This window comes from Biomphalaria glabrata, chromosome 4, assembly GCF_947242115.1.
Source record: "Biomphalaria glabrata chromosome 4, xgBioGlab47.1, whole genome shotgun sequence".
Classification (NCBI taxonomy): Eukaryota; Metazoa; Mollusca; class Gastropoda; family Planorbidae; genus Biomphalaria; species Biomphalaria glabrata.
The window spans coordinates 32513572-32531748 of NC_074714.1; the positions used below are offsets into that span (position 1 = coordinate 32513572).

At 37.5% G+C, this 18177-nt stretch overlaps 1 protein-coding gene and 1 long non-coding RNA gene across 3 annotated transcripts; both read left to right on the forward strand.

Moving 5' to 3' along the window:
- LOC106050118 (protein rolling stone-like) lies at positions 1–9133 on the forward strand. Of its 2 annotated transcripts, none has more exons than XM_056025597.1 (7): positions 1–139; positions 2066–2164; positions 3768–3861; positions 5004–5120; positions 6004–6105; positions 7931–8095; positions 8777–9133. In XM_056025597.1, exons 2-7 carry the CDS (start codon positions 2090–2092, stop codon positions 9013–9015), a joined length of 792 nt encoding a protein of 263 aa, XP_055881572.1. In that variant the 5' UTR covers positions 1–139; positions 2066–2089; the 3' UTR covers positions 9016–9133. The 2 variants fall into 2 exon arrangements, with proteins under 2 accessions (XP_055881572.1, XP_055881571.1); XM_056025596.1 differs by having other exon boundaries at positions 77–234.
- An 889-nt stretch (positions 9134–10022) lies between these two features.
- LOC129926038 (uncharacterized) lies at positions 10023–17757 on the forward strand. Its single transcript, XR_008777723.1, has 3 exons — positions 10023–10527; positions 14512–14703; positions 17079–17757. It is a non-coding gene; the product is annotated as an uncharacterized LOC129926038 (long non-coding RNA).
- Positions 17758–18177: the final 420 nt, after the last annotated feature.

The following is an 18177-nucleotide window of genomic DNA, read 5'->3' on the forward strand; positions in this document are numbered from 1 at the left end:
TTTTAATGTTCAAGGATAATTATAAGTGCATAAAAAATGCGCAACTCTGAAACTAATATTATGCGGAAGAGTTTCTATTGCGCCAACTTCAGGGAAAGTCTCGACTGAGTTCTCTTAGTTCAGAAGTAGCTGTAAACAGGTAACATCTGCAGTTTTTGACAGACATGTTTGAATATTTTGTTGCCATTACAGATGTAATGAAACTTTTGTCTTACAAGAGTTTCCTATATTTATGTAAGTAAACACTAAAGTAATTAAATGTGAAGAAAACAAAGCGACGAAGAATTCAAAATATTGTCTTGTCGCAGAACGACGTTGGCTCAGATCACATTTCATTATGTGATGAAAACCTGGGCCTAACTATGATGATTAGATATGGTCGGACTAATTGTCGCCAACACATCTTCTCTACGCAGCAGTTGGGTTCAAAGGAATGGTAAATAATCGATTCAATTTGGGATCAGATGCTTAGCCAATTTCAGCCAGAATGAATCACTGTGTGTTGCAGGCTACCTTAGTTAGGGTCACCCAATCCCGATTTTTTCATCTTTCTTTTCCTTCTCTTAAGTGGGTAGCCAGCAAGCGCCAATGAACATCTTCAGCATAAGCTACCGGTACTGGTTTCTTTGCCCTTCTCTTGTAAGTGGTGCCTCTCAAACAGGCTGCCTGGTCGTGCGGTTTGCGCGCTGGACTGTCGTTCAGATTTATCGATGGTCCAGGGTTCAAACTCTGCCCTCTCCCATCCCCCGTCGTCCTGCCGGAGGTTTGGACTAGGAAGTAATTATCTTCCTCTCTAACAAAAAATATCCAAAAGTAGCCTTTGTCCATTGCGCGTTTCACAGACGTAACCTTGTTAACAATGACCTGAATGACGTTTAGATGTACGGTGTCATCAAGAAGACAGACTGACAATTTCTTCCGTAACAGTCCCATTTTTGTGTGAGACACGAATGGACTGACTAATACGAGCCCAGTCAAAATACGAGCCCAGTTACAACTTTGAAAAGATCTTTGACTGTTTGGCGGATGTTTTAGTCTCATTAACACATCATCAATCTCACTGATTCATTCAAAACCCAACTTGACCACGCTGAGAAAAACTTCTGGGATGGTATCTAAAGTAAGGCCAGACTGGTGGTAGACAAAACTTGATACTCGGTTGGGGCTGCCGAAAATACATCGAGCAAAAATCACATGTTTAGGGTTAGGGTTTTGGGAGCTAGCACAGAACACGGCTTTAAATTCTGTGACTTGCTTGGTTAGTTTCTTCATTAACGTTTCGCTTTTCGAGTATTAATAATGGTCATTTCAACCTGTTTTGTCTTCATCCTAAAACGATGCAAGTGCTGGAACGTGAAGCAGAATCTCAACTCTGTACTCACTAAGCGTTCCTAGCCAGCTTGTCCAACGCGACAAGAAGCAATTATTGTTTCGTCGACCTTAAAGAGGCAAAGGCGCAAGAATTAACTTAACAACCTATACAGAAAATACTTTGTTCACATGTTTAGGCTCTAGTGTTTTATTTATTTTACACAACTAGTTTATATTGCATATGGATTGGGGAGGGGGGGGTACGAGTACTTGTCTCAAATATTCTCCGTAACAAGAAATTTGTAGCTACTACCTTGAGCCATAGGTGGCAACTTGCACTCGCCTGCAAAAAATCCTGCGGGCGCCCATGGTCCTACACTCATTTATTATGCATGACCCGCCCATCACACAGCATATCATACTTATCAACCTTATTTGAATCTTTTATAACAAAGATTATTAAAAAAAAAATGTAGGCCTTACTTGAATCTGAACCAAATATTCAGCTAGGGCAAAAGTTAGATGAGACCAAAACTACGGAGCTAAGGTATTTACATTACATTATACATTATTTCAAAGAAAGAAACCATCAAATCGATCAACGAGTCTCTTATTTACCTCTCGTTTTCAAGTTGTCTCAATGGAACGTAGACCCATTTGTGTTTCAATTCTTTAATGTACTCCATCGATTGGTTGTCACAATTTGAACATATTATTTTAATATTTTTTTTCATAATGTTTTATTCTCCCCCAGAGATTTCACGATAATAGCGAAAGTATGATAAGTGAAGAATTGAAATCGAAAAATGTTTTTCTCTATTATGATGATCCATCCGTGTTTGTTTCCCCTCAGGTATGATGTTTTCTTGGTCTATTAAGTAACTTACTGTTTTGTATTTGAATAAACAATATTGAAAAACCAACTTTTCAAGGGGTAAATAGTGACAAAAAGGCCTACAAGTAAAAAAGAAAATTAAAACCAAAACACCTCATATCTGACAACGATGTTTGGTAACTAATGGAGAGACAGTAACATCACTGTTGGCCTACTTCGAACTGGAGTAACTCTACATGTAATTTAGTTGAAATTACTTTTAGTCTTTCAAATTAGTATACACGTTAGTGTCTTTTTTTTGTTTGGTAGAATATTAATTATTCAAAGAACTTAAAATCTTTATACTATTTTACATCTGGCCCCCTTCTATTAATTTTGACCACTCCTCCTGCCTAAGGGCTTGCACTGTGAATATGTACGAAAAAAAAAGTGAATCATTGAATTTAGAAAAATATAATTTGCGATATTTGTTTAAAATTAATTTTTATCCTCTCGACCCCCGCTACCTTCAATAAAAAAATGAAGCTGGTATACTACAAGCCTGCGGGAATCGAGCCTTAATCGATGCCTACGTTTCTTATTGTAAACTAGAAAAATATTTGTAAAATACTTGTTTTTAAAACAAAGTTGTATAGATTAGTTTGAATCAGCCATGTAATTAAATGTGTAATAGATCTAGGCTAACAACATACATCTGTGCAATTAGAAATATGTTTACCAATTGTTTTTGTTTACGTCATTTCATGCTTTAGCTTTCTCTATGCACTATATGATCCTATCACTTGTCTGGACCAGTTGGACAAAAATAGGGTGGGGGGAGAGAGACAATGAGGTATCTGTTTGAATATTTTTAAATGCATTTATAAAAAATATTTGAAAGTTCAACTATCCGAATTCGAACTCGAGGGTTCAAGCTTACTCAAGCAAACTCACTAACCACTGTGCCAACGAAGTGTTTATGAAAATACAAGGTTTCATAGTTTCAAACTTTAAACGACGACCTAGTTTTTTTTCTACAAAGTATAAAGGGGGCTAATTCAACTTATACCACCACATCACTCTAGTACAATTTCTTTCCCAAAACAACATATTTAATTTCCAATAGCTAATTAACTAATTGTTGTTTTTTAAATTGATTCTTATTTTGTCAGGAAAAAGAAATTTTTCGCAAAATTTCATCTTGATCCGAGATTGGGTGTGGGAGAAATAATGTGTACAAAAGACAGAGAGAGTAAGTTGATAGAAGCTTTGGAACAAACAAAGCGCTGTGGCGATGATTTATTTTCTGTATAATGATTTATTTTGTGATTAATGATTTATTTTTTGATTAATGATTTATTTTGTGATTAATGATTTATTTTGTGATTAATGATTTATTTTGTGATTAATGATTTATTTTGTGATTAATGATTTATTTTGTGATTAATGATTTATTTTCTGAGTAAATATACTTGTTCTGTTACATTTCATAATAATAAGAAAAATTATAAGAAATAAGAATGTTATATTTAAGTGACACATTGAACATTTCCTGGAGGATCAACCCACCCCATGACCCCAAATATTGCTCGTAAGTTTTGCTGAGAAATTCACGCTGCGTTACCTTTGTGTCTTCTCCTAGTGGCCTTTACCTTACACTATGTTTCTGCTGTGGCGTCTTTTATGGGCAATTTGGAATTCCGCCTGGATGTGTGTCAGCATTAGAAATGAAATAGGTCAGTTCTGTCATTGATATAGATCAGTTCTGTGATTTTCTATTATTAAAAAAAAAAGACACAAACTACCAACATACTTGTAAAAACAGAGCATTGTGATAAGTTTGTTTATAGAATGTAGTCATGGCAATGAGGATTTAAGGTTTAAAATTCAACGTTAAATTAGTTTAAAAAGTGCATTATTATTTATTGAAAACAGAAAAAGAATCTATATATAGGTAAGTTTAGTTTCAAATCTGGGATGCCTCCAAGTTAATGCAGAGAGGTACAAACATTGCTAGATCACAAATTCCACGCAAACATAACGTGTTTTGAGTTTGTCTTATTTCTTTGAATAAATGCATCAACGAACAGTGAATGGCAACCAAGGACCGTGTAAGAGATCACAACCCCTTTTTCTCACAACCCCACACTTTATCTCTCATCCCCCACACTTTATCTCTCACCCCCCACACTTTATCTCTCATCCCCCACACCCCAACCCATACAGATTATATTCACAACATATCCCCAAAGTCATCCCCACAACTTATCCCCACACATACACACCTTAACCAATCCCCAAACATCATCATCTTAAAATATCCCCACACATAATCTCCTTAAGTTATGCTCACAACTTAACCCCACACATCAACTTCTTAACTTATCCCCCACAACTTGTCCACACACATCAACTCTTTAACTTATCCCCCACAACTTGTCCACACACATCAACTCTTTAACTTATCCCCCACAACTTGTCCACACACATCAACTCTTTAACTTATCCCCCACAACTTGTCCACACACATCAACTTCTTAACGTATCCCCCACAACTTGTCCACACACATCAACTCTTTAACTTATCCCCCACAACTTGTCCACACACATCAACTTCTTAACGTATCCCCCACAACTTGTCCACACACATCAACTCTTTAACTTATCCCCCACAACTTGTCCACATACATCAACTCTTTAACTTATTCCCACTTGTTTTCCATTCCCCTAACCCCTTACCTCAGTTCGACACTCGCATCCTAAGTTAGTGGATACAAAATTATGAGAATTTTTTTTTTTCTTAAAACGACTAGAAACTTTCTGCGATACCCATGTGCCATCTTTACTAGTTTCTATTGGAGTTTAACTTATTTTTTAGCCTTTGGCAGCGGAGAGAAGTGGTTGATCTACCTGACAAACATCGCTTATCTTCTGCTTGTTATACACAGCGTTTGGTTCTTTTTGGTTGTACTTTTTCACAAGGGCAAAACGCCTGGTGAGTTCTTCTTTGTTGTCCATTTTGTTTGGGAAAAGTCTAGTTTAGAATATGTAAAAAGGAAGTTCCCCTTCCGGACCTTGTGATCTATAGGAAAGAAAAGGCAAAATTCATCTGTCTCTATGGCCCACGGTTAACGTGGGTGTCACGGGGCCAGCACAACGACCACCCACCTTTACTTTCCTCTAAGTATTGTCATGTAGCCCTACCAATTATAGCTGGGTAGACTCAGAGGCGCCCTAAAGATCCCGAAATTAAAATACCAGTCTTCACCAGGATTCGAACCCTGGACCCCCTCTTCAGAAGCCAAGCGCTTTACAACTCTGCCACCTCGCAGCCTTTAAAGAATGTAGTAGGCCTAGTCGCTAATTATTTTTGTAATGCATTGCGTTCACTTTGAGTTCAGCGAAAGGGTTTTAGAGCGTCACTTGCTAACATTTACGACTAACATTTACGAGAAAACATTCCTAAGCAAGGGTCACGATATTAACATTTTGTGATCTAAACTCAATAATTCTTTCGTTCCCATAGTAATTAAATCGTTAAAATAAAATCCAACTTTTTGATGTAAATTTTTTATGTAATATTTATGTGTCCTTTAAAAAAATGAATTCGAAAATTTCTGGACATAACTGTGTAATATGAGTCCTCGATATGCGCTGTTTGACGTGAGCTAATTATTAACCCTGAAATAAATTCTAACTTTTATCAAATGTGACCAAAATTTTGGCAACTTATCAATCAGGAGAGAGTTTGGGGGGGGGGAGTATTGCCAAAAAATTATGCCACTTAAAAATCTAAATCAAATATTTAGAAACCAAAGTAATAGAAATAAATTTTAAAAAATAACACTACTGGTACATTTCTTTCTTTCCCTTTACAGACGCGACTCGATGGTACCATTGCAGTCTTTGGTTGTTGAACACAGTGGCTTTTGATACCGCTCTAATGGTCACTTTACTCTACTGGTCATTAGAATATAAAGGTAAAAATATTGTCCACATATAAAGCTATTTACAAAGATCAAATTATTTACCATCACTATCTGTTGAAATAATTTGAGCGTAGTTGATTCTAAAGGGTTCTAGTTTTCTTAGTTACCTCCACTTGTTAGCCTACAAGTACCTCGTTAGGATTCTAATTTATTAGTGATAAGATCGCACGTCAGTGGTACGAGATCTCTATCGATAAACTTCAAGTTGAATTGGAAATACGATGGAGTCGAAAACAACGTGTTTTTTTTTTTTACAAAGCTTGTATCAACTCACTCTGTCTGTCTTTCTGTCTGGTACAACTCACTCTGTCTGTCTTTCTGTCTGGTACAACTCACTCTGTCTGTCTTTCTGTCTGGTACAACTCACTCTGTCTGTCTTTCTGTCTGGTACAACTCACTCTGTCTGTCTTTCTGTCTGGTACAACTCACTCTGTCTGTCTTTCTGTCTGGTACAACTCACTCTGTCTGTCTTTCTGTCTGGTACAACTCACTCTGTCTGTCTTTCTGTCTGGTACAACTCACTCTGTCTGTCTTTCTGTCTGGTACAACTCACTCTGTCTGTCTTTCTGTCTGGTACAACTCACTCTGTCTGTCTTTCTGTCTGGTACAACTCACTCTGTCTGTCTTTCTGTCTGGTACAACTCACTCTGTCTGTCTTTCTGTCTGGTACAACTCACTCTGTCTGTCTTTCTGTCTGGTACAACTCACTCTGTCTGTCTTTCTGTCTGGTACAACTCACTCTGTCTGTCTTTCTGTCTGGTACAACTCACTCTGTCTGTCTTTCTGTCTGGTACAACTCACTCTGTCTGTCTTTCTGTCTGGTACAACTCACTCTGTCTGTCTTTCTGTCTGGTACAACTCACTCTGTCTGTCTTTCTGTCTGGTACAACTCCCTCTGTCTGTCTTTCTGTCTGGTACAACTCCCTCTGTCTGTCTTTCTGTCTGGTACAACTCCCTCTGTCTGTCTTTCTGTCTGGTACAACTCACTCTGTCTGTCTTTCTGTCTGGTACAACTCACTCTGTCTGTCTTTCTGTCTGGTACAACTCACTCTGTCTGTCTTTCTGTCTGGTACAACTCACTCTGTCTGTCTTTCTGTCTGGTACAACTCACTCTGTCTGTCTTTCTGTCTGGTACAACTCACTCTGTCTGTCTTTCTGTCTGGTACAACTCACTCTGTCTGTCTTTCTGTCTGGTACAACTCACTCTGTCTGTCTTTCTGTCTGGTACAACTCACTCTGTCTGTCTTTCTGTCTGGTACAACTCACTCTGTCTGTCTTTCTGTCTGGTACAACTCACTATGTCTGTCTTTCTGTCTGGTACAACTCACTCTGTCTGTCTTTCTGTCTGGTACAACTCACTCTGTCTGTCTTTCTGTCTGGTACAACTCACTCTGTCTGTCTTTCTGTCTGGTACAACTCACTCTGTCTGTCTTTCTGTCTGGTACAACTCACTCTGTCTGTCTTTCTGTCTGGTACAACTCACTATGTCTGTCTTTCTGTCTGGTACAACTCACTCTGTCTGTCTTTCTGTCTGGTACAACTCACTCTGTCTGTCTTTCTGTCTGGTGCAATATTTGAACATATTTTTTCTCGGATTAAGTTGAAACTTTACAACATTATTTATTGTACCTAAAAAAAACTAATTAGTAAATTAATTACTGGTAATTGATTATTCAATTTGATACCGAAAAGGGAAAATCTTCAGTATTATGAAATATGGCAAATTTTTTGAACTTGTAAAGATTTTGCAAGCTAACAGCAGGGATTGCAATCTAGCCAACCAGAGCATGTCACAACCCTTTGGTTTGTATTCTAGGGATATTACGTGTCCAGTCCTTCATGACCCACACAATCAACAGTGTGTATGTCCTGCTCGATCTGGCCATCACCTCGATACCTGTACGACTACTGCATGTCCTGTACACTTTGATTCTGTCCCTTGTCTACTTGATATTTACAGTCATTTATCACTTGATGGGAGGTAAGTGGTGTCAAGTGAAATCTGTGCTTTAGATAGGCTAAAAAAAAAGATACACTTGGAATGGAATGATGCTTATAACAGAAAAAGAGGTTTACCATTTTTATACTGTTACAATCCATATTCGATATAAACCAGAGATTCAGAAATGAACATTTAGATAAAAAAAAATGTTTCTCAAACTTTTACAAATAATAAATAATAAAACTCCAGGTCAATGAAGGGAACACTGGCCAGTAAAGTGATGGACACTCGAGTTGCATGGACAGAACGTAGGTCTGTAACAGACGTGATCAACGTCGTCCTGTGGCGGATGTCAAGCGAAGGTCGTCAAAAGAAGGATCTACAAGACAAATTCGCCAAGAAGAATTGCTTTAACGGAGATGTTTTCTTTAAAAAAAGTTTTAAGTGGATCTAATCGCAGACGTTTCTCATGAAAACGGAAGCAGACGTCTCTCTTTTTGAAACATGGGCAAACATATCATCTTGAATGGCTAACATGGATTTATAACTAACACCTAAATACAACATTTATGTTTTGGTCGCGTAAAAAAAAATGTAACGCCTTTGCGCCCCACCCCCTTCCTTGTCAGCTAGTGGCCCCCTATTCCTCATTTTAAGAACCGTTGCTTCTAAATACATATTTAGACCTCTACATTTAAACTTTATCTTATTCTCTCGCAGGAACTAACTCCGAAGGGGAACCTTACATTTACAGAGCCCTGAACTGGAAAAACACAAATAAGTCGCTGGTGATTTCCTCGATGGTGCTGTGTGCTGGTGTCCCGCTCGTTCATCTGTTCCAGTTCGCCTGCTACAGCCTTCGTGCCTATAGCAGCAGAATGATCTACGACACTGTCAAGGTCAATGTCAAGGATGAGCCAGTCCAGATCGTTGTCGAGACTCAACCCAGGGCACATTGAAAATAAAATTCACAATAAAATGCTTTTTTTTTTGCTCATCAGTGGTGTGCTGCTGATTCCAACCCGCACTAAAGAGTTACATTATTAAATCAACTGACTCTGCACCTATCAATCCAAACTCATGATTTTTCTGACTCTATTTATTGCTTCGTTAACTGTTTGAACAAAGCTTAGATTAACTCTTGTCTGTCTAGTAAAATTTTTTAACATGAGAAAATGACCCTAGTTGGAAATGTAAAGACTGTAGTTACAATGTTTAGCACAACATTAGAACGACTAGAACTACCAACAGGCTACCAAGATTTATCCTGTATTAGCAAAAAGTAAAAAAAAAAAAATTGTGACCATGAATGATATGGCCTATTAAAAGTGTAGAGTGCACTTTTTTTTTTTGGGGGGGGGGAGGCGGGGTGTATACTATGGTTTATTGAGTTGGTTTATCTGTACATAAAGCGAGTCTCCAGAGAGCTAGGAACAAATAAACAAATAAAAAATTATGTGTAAAATGTGGACAAAATTGCGAATCGCGATGTTTCTTTGTTTCATTTATTTATTTCTATAATTTACGGGTAAAAAAATGTGTATTGCATCTGCATGGGCATTATTATAAGCTAGGATGGAACGGGGGATTCAAAAAAAAAGGATGAGCTTTGCTTAAAACTGTGCGGAATGCAAAAACAAAGTGTGGGCGGCCTATAAGTTAGTAGTTGGGAATGAGGGAAATGTGTTATGATTGTGTGCACTAATGAAATTCAAGGGTCAAAGAAGTTTGTGGTTTGTTTGTGTTCTTGTAGAATCAGCGGTTCCATTAGTAGATACAAGGAACCAAAAATTGTATTATGGGGTATATATATATATATAAAACTACTATATTTACTAATCTTCAGACTCAAAGACAAGCCTTATAATATATATATTTACTTAATTATATATATATATATATATATATATATATATATATATATATATATATATATATATATACTTAATTATACTTTAAAGTAGAAAGTAAGGCGTATGTATGTATGTCCCGCATAGAAATCAAAACCGTTTGACCATTCCTGATAAAACTTGGCATAAATGTTCCTTGGGTACTAACTAGAACCGTAGCCCTAAAACAAACTTAAGACCCTCAAAAAAAAAGTTGCCCAACTCTATGAAAGTATTATTATTTCATGAATCTAGGCCATGTTTACCATGTTGAAATTATTATTTTTGCTGTTTTTGTATTATTATTTCCCTTATTTTAATGCTCACCAGTTCAAAAGTTACTTTCTGTATTCGCTGCAGTTCCCATAAGTCTTTGCCGCTGTTCTTCAATTTCCTTTTTATAAATAAAAAAGTAGATCTAATTTTTAATAATCCTAACGAAGTACATCATAAATAATCTAGATCTAATCACCCGAGGGTGACGCTATCTACATTGTTAAGTCTCTTTTTATAGACTTTTTATAGCCGATACACAGCTCACTTTGAGTGTCTGTTCCACATCTAGATCTATACATTCATCATGTGAGCAAGATCTGATTCTATTCTAGGTCTACATCTAGATCTATTCTCTAGAATATAAATATAGACAAAAGCTAGAGAACTATTCTAAAAGCTAAATTCTAAATATAGATTTATCTAGTCATTTAAAACTTGCATTTTCAGCCTCAGTCTAGGATCTACAAAATCGTTGAATTCCCGACTCCCCAAACCGAATCCCTTTTCACGGTCAGCAGCGGTCAGCAGGATAGCAAGAGAGAGGCCGGTCCATTGTTTTACGTTATCTAGACAGTTGTTCTTTCGACGACCCTTCGTGCTCTATTGTACCTTGAAAAAGACTTTTGATAGTGAGTCATGTTTTACAATATGACCAAACCATCTCAACTTTCTTCTCTTCATAGTATTGAGGAGTTCTTCCATATTGCCAGCCAAAGTGTTGAATTGTAAAACAACAAACTCATTTGTTTTCTTTTCCTGGTATCTGATGCCCAGCATTTTTTCTGTAGCCTTTACTCTCAAAGGCTTGGATTCCTCTTTCAGCCTCAGCGTTAAGTGTACAACTTTCACAACCACACAAGAGTACTGAGACCACTTGCGAAGAACACAGTTTTAATTTGACTGGGAAGCTGATGTTACTCTTCCAGATTTTCCACAGTTCTAGCAATGATCATTTGTACAAATTATGATGAGATCCTCTTTAAAAAGCCACAACTGCAACATACATTGTCTACTTTGTAAATTCCCTAACGAACACACCTTTGTTTCATAGCAAGTAAATAATCTTTGTTGTTATAAATGTTGTAGCTGGTTTTAGATCTATAGTTGTGTGAGACCTCCTTTTGTTTGAGTCAGAGAACATCCAGTCTTGGAGATAGGATGGAATTCCCCATTGTGCTGTAGAACATTTGTAGATGAGTCCAACATAAACATGCACGTGCATTAAACTTAGTATCACGAGTTACATGAGCATTTACAAATGTGCGTCCGAATTACTGGAACAGAAGTTTAATGAAGACTAGATAGACAGTCACAGAACTATTTCTAGTTCACAATTACATCACAAGACATCATACTCTCTACCATGGGCGTAGCCAGGGGGGGGTTCTTGGGGTTCAAACCCCCCCCCCCCCGAAATGAAATCCCCCCCTGGGGGGGGGGGGAGTCGGAATTTAGTGACTGATTGTTTGCTTTGATTTTGTTTATTTTAGGTGAGATATAAATACTAAACCATCACTTGCCCTAGCACAACCAAAGGGGTTTTGAGTTTAAAACCCCCTACCAGGGGGGTTCGAGTTTAAAAACCCCTACCAGGGGGGTTCGAGTTTAAAAACCCCTACCAGGGGGGGTTCGAGTTTAAGACCCCTACCAGAGCGGTTCGAGTTAAAAAAACCCTACTAGGGGTTTTGAGTTTAAAACCCCCTACCAGGGGTTTTGAGTTTTAAACCCCCTACCTGGGGTTTTTGCAGTTAACTCCCCCTCTTCTATAGAACAAAACAAAAAAAAATTCAAACGAAAATCCCCTAATTCCAAGAGCACAGTTAAGGAAGATTTTGATTTTAAAACCCCGTCTAAAATTTACGATAAACCCCCTCTTTAATATAAAAAGAGCTAATTACGCACTCAAAATGTTATGAGTATAGCTAAATGGGTTTTGACTCAGTTTTGAGTTTAAACCCCACTTCAGTGGAGTTTGAAGGTAAAAAAATACCTCTTTTTAATAATAAAAAAAAGCAAATTATACACTAAAATGTTATGAGTGTAGTCTATGGGGTTTTGAGTTTAAACTCCCCTCCAGTGGAGTTTGAAGCTAAAAAGTACCTCTTCAATATAAATAAAAGCAAATTACTCACTCTAAAATCTATAAGCGTAGTGAAAGGGGTTTTGAGTTTAAACCCCCCGCCATCTTCAGTGTAAGAAAAAAAGCAAATTACTCACTCAAAATGCTATGAGCGTTGCCGAAAGGGGTTTTGAGTTTAAACCCCCATTTAGAGGGGTTTGGTGCTAAAAATACATCTTCAATATAAAAAAAAAGCAAACTACACACTAAAATTATTTGAGCGTAGCCAAGCCAATCGGGGTTTTTAAGTTTCTTCTACAGATGGCTTTTTTTTTAAAATGTTTAAAACCCCTCCAGATGGTTTTGAGTCTAAGATCCCCCTACAGAGCATTTTAAGGTGGAAAACCCCCAACAGAAGATTTTGACGATAAAACTTCTCTTTTCGATATAAAATCTAAAGCAAACTATAGTCACTTAATTCCAAGAGCGTATTCAAGAGAGGTTACACATTTTTACCAGTGCCAGGGCTCCATTAATAAACTGCAGTGAATAGTCATATTCCGAAATCGAAAAACACTAAATATAGCTCAACAAAGATGGCTAAGACAGATTTCAGGAGTCAGTTATAGAGATCGGATCTAAATCAAGGAAATCCTATGCCGAACTGGGAGTCGACCCCTTAGTAAGATTGTGAGAGAACGACGCATGAGGTTTGCGGGACATGTTCTCCGACAAAATGAATTACGCATAAGAAGAGTTGCAATGATATCCTAGTACAACTTGACGCCACTCATTCATGGAGGTCCTCGTGGTAGGTTGGAAGAGGCTTCAGACATTACCAGTGACAGATTTTTATGGAAACTGCTTGACGCCAAATGCTCCGAACGGCGTGGGAGGGTCTAAGTCAGTAAGAATAGCACATTAGGTTTTTGAAATAAAACTTTTTAATAGCATTAAAATGGACTGTAGATACCTCAGAATATGCATTTTATTGGCTTTCAATACCAGAAATAGTGCTTGGCGGCGGGGCTTCGCCCCGCGCTGGGGAGCTCCTGGCGCTCCCCCACACCCCCTTGCTAGTAATGGCGGGGAGTCCATAATTTTAGGAAAACAGCTTGATGGCAAATGCGCCGAACGACGAGGGAGGGTCTAAGTCAGTAAGAATAACACATTAGGTTTTTGAAATAAAACTTTTTAATAGCAGGAAAATGCACTGTAGATACCTCAGAATACGCATTTTGTTGGTTTTCAATATTAGAAATAGTGCTTGGCGGCGGGGCTTCGCCCCGCGCTGGGAGAGCTCCTAGCGCTCCCCCAGACCCCTTTGCTAGTAATGTCGGGGAATCTACAATTTTTCACTAACTCATGGAAGAACCTATTCTAGGGCACAATAAACGTCTTCCGAAAGAATGATGGGTCAGAATGTAATAAAGATTATGTACACACATACACACACACACACACACACATAAATACATATAATTTTTTTTTTCGCGGACCGGGGGGGGGGGGGTTCCCCCCCCCCCGAAAAAAAATCCTGGCTACGCCCATGCTCTCTACGTTTTAGTCCATAGTAAGAAAGTAAAATCCGCTGTCGAGTTGAAAAGTTTTTTTTTTTTTTAAATAATTGAAGGTTCCCATCTTTAGCAGATACACGCTGTACACGCTGGGTTTTATTATTGCTTCCGGTGTGCAGAATATAAAAAGTGTTGATTAGTTATTTCTTTCAAAGGCGTGCGATACTTTCTCTTCACATTTCAACATAGTCTCAACTCAAGAGTTTTCATTTCTTTGGCTTGTACCACCAAGTCATTGGTATTATTATTTTGTTGGTCACAGGGATCTTACAATATGGCATCTTCGACTTTTGATTTATTTCTTTCAAAACCTGGCCAGATTTCTACGTTTTTATTTATAAATGTATCCTTATATTGCCCACGCGTTGATCCATATCGCTTTCTGTTATTTGTTACTGTGTTTGATTTCTTAAATAGTGCAACCAGATCTTTAAAAACTATAAAGTAGAAGATTCTGTGTTCTAAATGTTTCATAAAACTCCCAATTTTTTTACAATTAAAAAAAAATAATTTTGGCATTAATGACAAAATCGTAAGATATTTTTGTAAAATGTTTTGAAAGTTTCTAAATTGTTCAAAGGAATGTACCACCCAAAAATAAATTTACATTTTTTATTACTATATGTGTGTGTGTGTGTGTATGTGTGTGTCTAGGCTTTAGGTCAAAGTGAGCAATTGTTGCTGCACGTGCAGCTTGAAATCTATCACTTGAAAGAATTGCTCCAGATGGCGATGACACCGTGTTGTATAGGTCGGTGCTAACATTTAGCAGAAGTGTAAACGTCACAAGGTAAAATACACGTTGTTCATTTCCATTAGACTTACAAGTAGCATAGAGTTTAATAGGTCATAGAGTTCAACTGGTCATAGAGTTTAACTCAGTGTTTCTCAAACTTTTTTGGCTGCCGTCACAGTAAACAAACTACAAAAATTTCGCGGCACACCACGAAGAGCAACAGTTGTTTTATAATAAAAAGAAAAAAAGATTTTACGTGTTTTTAAGTATTACATTTAATGTGAAGGGTGTGCCTGTTTTTGAGGCTCCAAAGTCGACAAACAAACTCGCATGTCATCGACTATTGTAAGAAGTCTCTCTTTTCTTAGATTTGATTTCAGTCAGTGCTGAAAATCCAAACTCGTAAAACCATGAAGATGCAAATGGAAGAATTATTTTGATTGCTTTTAAACTGATTGCAGGATATAACTTGTTGATTGAAATCCAAATCACATCCAAGCTTTCTCGGCAAAATTTGACTTAAGAACTGCATCGTTTTTTAAATCAATGAGCTGCTCTTCTTCTTCAGTTGTAAGATTTGTAGCTTCATTGTTTCCAAATGGATAGCTGACCCATTCATATTCATTACTTCCAACTGTTGGAAAGTAATGCTGCAATATTGACTGCAGGTGTTTCAAAGTGTCCAGAATTTCGGGGGTGATTTCTTTATTTGAAGCACATTCGTTGTAAGTAGGAAAGCAGTCCTTTCTTGATCTTACTTTGCCACAAAGACAACTTTTCACCAAATGACTTCAGTTTTGAGGATGCAATGATGATGGTTTCCGATGGTCCTTGAAGACTTAAATTCAATGAATTTAATTTGTCAAATAAATCAGAGAGAAATGTCACCTTAACCCACCAGATCAGGTCATGAATAGAAAATCCAAAGTCTTTTTTTTCAGCCTCCAAGAATGAAACCAGCTCAGCCTTGAGTTGGATGACACGCTTTAACAATTTTTCCCTGGAGAGCCAACACATGTTGGTGTAATACTGGAGATATTTGTAGTCTGAATCCATTGCTTCACAAAGCCCGGAGAAAAGTCGGGATACAAGCGGTCGAGATTTGAGGAAGTTTACAACTTCAATCACTTGATCCAGAACAGACATCAAATCTTTCGGCAAAGACTTGAAGGCAAGAGCTTCTCTGTGGATCATGCAGTGAACAACTAATACATTTGGATTTTCTTGACGCACAAGAGTGACGAATCCCTTTCTATTTCCCTGCATGGAAGGACAGCCAACGGTGCAAACGCTTACAAAGTTTTTCTCCACTGTACTTTGAATAGCAAAATGTTTTCGTTCACCACTTAAAAATATCTTCGCCTTTGGTCGTAGTTGGTAAGTCTTTGCAAAATAAGAATTCGTTGACACATTTTTCATCCTTTATGAACCGAATAAAAGCTAGCAGCTGGGCTTTGCCACTAACATTAGTGGATTCATCAACTTGAAGAGACCACAGCAGAGACACTTCATCGTCAGTCACGTCAAAGTGTTCGCAGATTTGAACTTGTAAATCTGACGATAAGTCTTCAATTTTGCGCAAGATAGTACCATTTGAAAAAGGAACTTTTTAAACTTTTTTTGGCGGCATCTGGTCCAAAGATAGTTTCAACAACTATTGCTAAAGCTGGTGCAATGACTGATTCAGCCTCTGTGTGTGCTTTCTTGCGTTTTACTAATAACTGAGCAACCTTATAACTTGCTATTAATCCCTTTTCTGGCAGCTTTAGGTAGTTCGTAAGTTTCTAAGCTTGTCTATTTTGTTAAGCCCTGATGTTTTCGAAGTATTCCTTCGGTTGCGCTTTTACAGCTGGATGTTTTGTTTCCAAGTGTCTCTTCAATTTGCTTGAAACAAGCGCCTTATTCGACAGAATGGCATTGCAGATCAGACAGAATGGCAATGCAGCATCTTCAGGTCCAGAAGATATGAAACCATATCCAATGTAATCTTCTTTGTACCTTCGTTTGGTTCCTTGCTTTTCATTGAACACTTCCGCAGTTTCATTCTTACTAACGTATTTCTCCATGGATAACAATGAATAAGGCTTAGTAATAATTTGTTATTATCAGCATACACCTAAACAATTTACACGAAACACATCGCTTATTATTAAGGTTACCAATTCAAGAACTGCTGTGCGTCTGCTAAGGCGGCCTACATTTGAGTCATTATAATGATATATGTATAGTGGACAATTCCATAACCTGAAGAGCTAACACCCCTTTCCGTCACTATGGAGCGATCCACTACTATTACTGGTCGTTGCAAGTGGGGATGTCGTCGCAATGTAAAATAAACATTTAATAGTAGGCAGACCTGTGTAACGCTGCACGTGTGGCGTTCTGAAAACTCCCGCGGCACACCTGCAAATCTTCGGCGGCACACTAGTGTGCCGCGGCACACAGTTTGAGAAACACTGGTTTAACTGGTCATAGAGTTTAACAGGTCATAGAGTTTAACAGGTCAGGTCAGGAATTTTATTGATTTTTAGCTTCTCGCCTTTAAATAAATGTGCCTCTACCTAAGTACTACCTCAAAATTCTTGACAAAATTGCACGTTTTGTCATACAGAATATTTATTATGCATTGTTACTTGTACATTGCTTTAACAATGCATTGTTTTTTCGTACTGCTATTGACAAGTAGGCCATAAATAGATGTGTGTAGGACATAAATAGATGTGTGTAAGCCTACGTTTGTATGTGAGTGTGTGTACTCATGGTGTAAAATACACGGTACTTTGAGCATTGTGTACAGATGAAATTGTTACCTGCTACTTCTGCTGAATTGTATAGTCTTATTGTCATTATCATTGTCATTTTATACTAAATGGTTTTAAGTTTAATCGTTGATCTTGATCGAATTTATAAAAAATATGGGATGTCATAGTAAGGTTGAAAGGCATTCTCAAGTTTGCGTTTTTTAATTTATTAAATATTAAATTTATCGCATATCTTGGACTTTGAATTACAAATAGCTTTTATAGATCTATTTATTTAATTTCAAGTGCAGATGAAATTTAAAAAAAACAAAAAACCTTGTTATGAAAATGATTTACTGTATCGGTTTGTTCGCTAACTGTCAAAAAACTCAAACTAAAACTCTCTAAACTCTATGGCCATATTACAAGGTTGTTGTGAAACAGTACCAGGAAAAAGAAGGAGGGACAGAGAAAGCGATGTGAAGACAACATAAAAGAATGGACGGGCCTGCCATTGAAAGAGGCTCTATGTAGGTCAAAAAACAGTGAGGAATGGAGGAGGACGATCTACAAATCTTGTGTGGTGCCCCAACGGTCCAACAGACTAAGAGATAGGTTAAGATGGTACTTAATATTAATGAAGGCACAAAACAAAAACACATATAAATAATTTATATTTATATAATTATAAACAAGAACAACCTACCACGGTTGTCTAAAAAAAGTTACAGGCGGTTGATAAGATAGAAAGTTTTAGCTTTGCCTGCTTAATGAAGAAATCTTTCTTGGGGTCTCAGCGTTCTACCCTCATCTTATATAGATTGAGCCAAAGATTTATTAATG

Coding starts and splice junctions, on each gene's coding strand:
- LOC106050118 (XM_056025597.1), top strand. CDS start 2,090: ATGATAAGTGAAGAATTGAAATCGAAAAATGTTTTTCTCTATTATGAT. Junction 3,862..5,003: donor CAGCATTAGAAATGAAATAG/GTCAGTTCTGTC, acceptor CTTATTTTTTAG/CCTTTGGCAGCGGAGAGAAG. Junction 6,106..7,930: donor CTGGTCATTAGAATATAAAG/GTAAAAATATTG, acceptor TTTGTATTCTAG/GGATATTACGTGTCCAGTCC.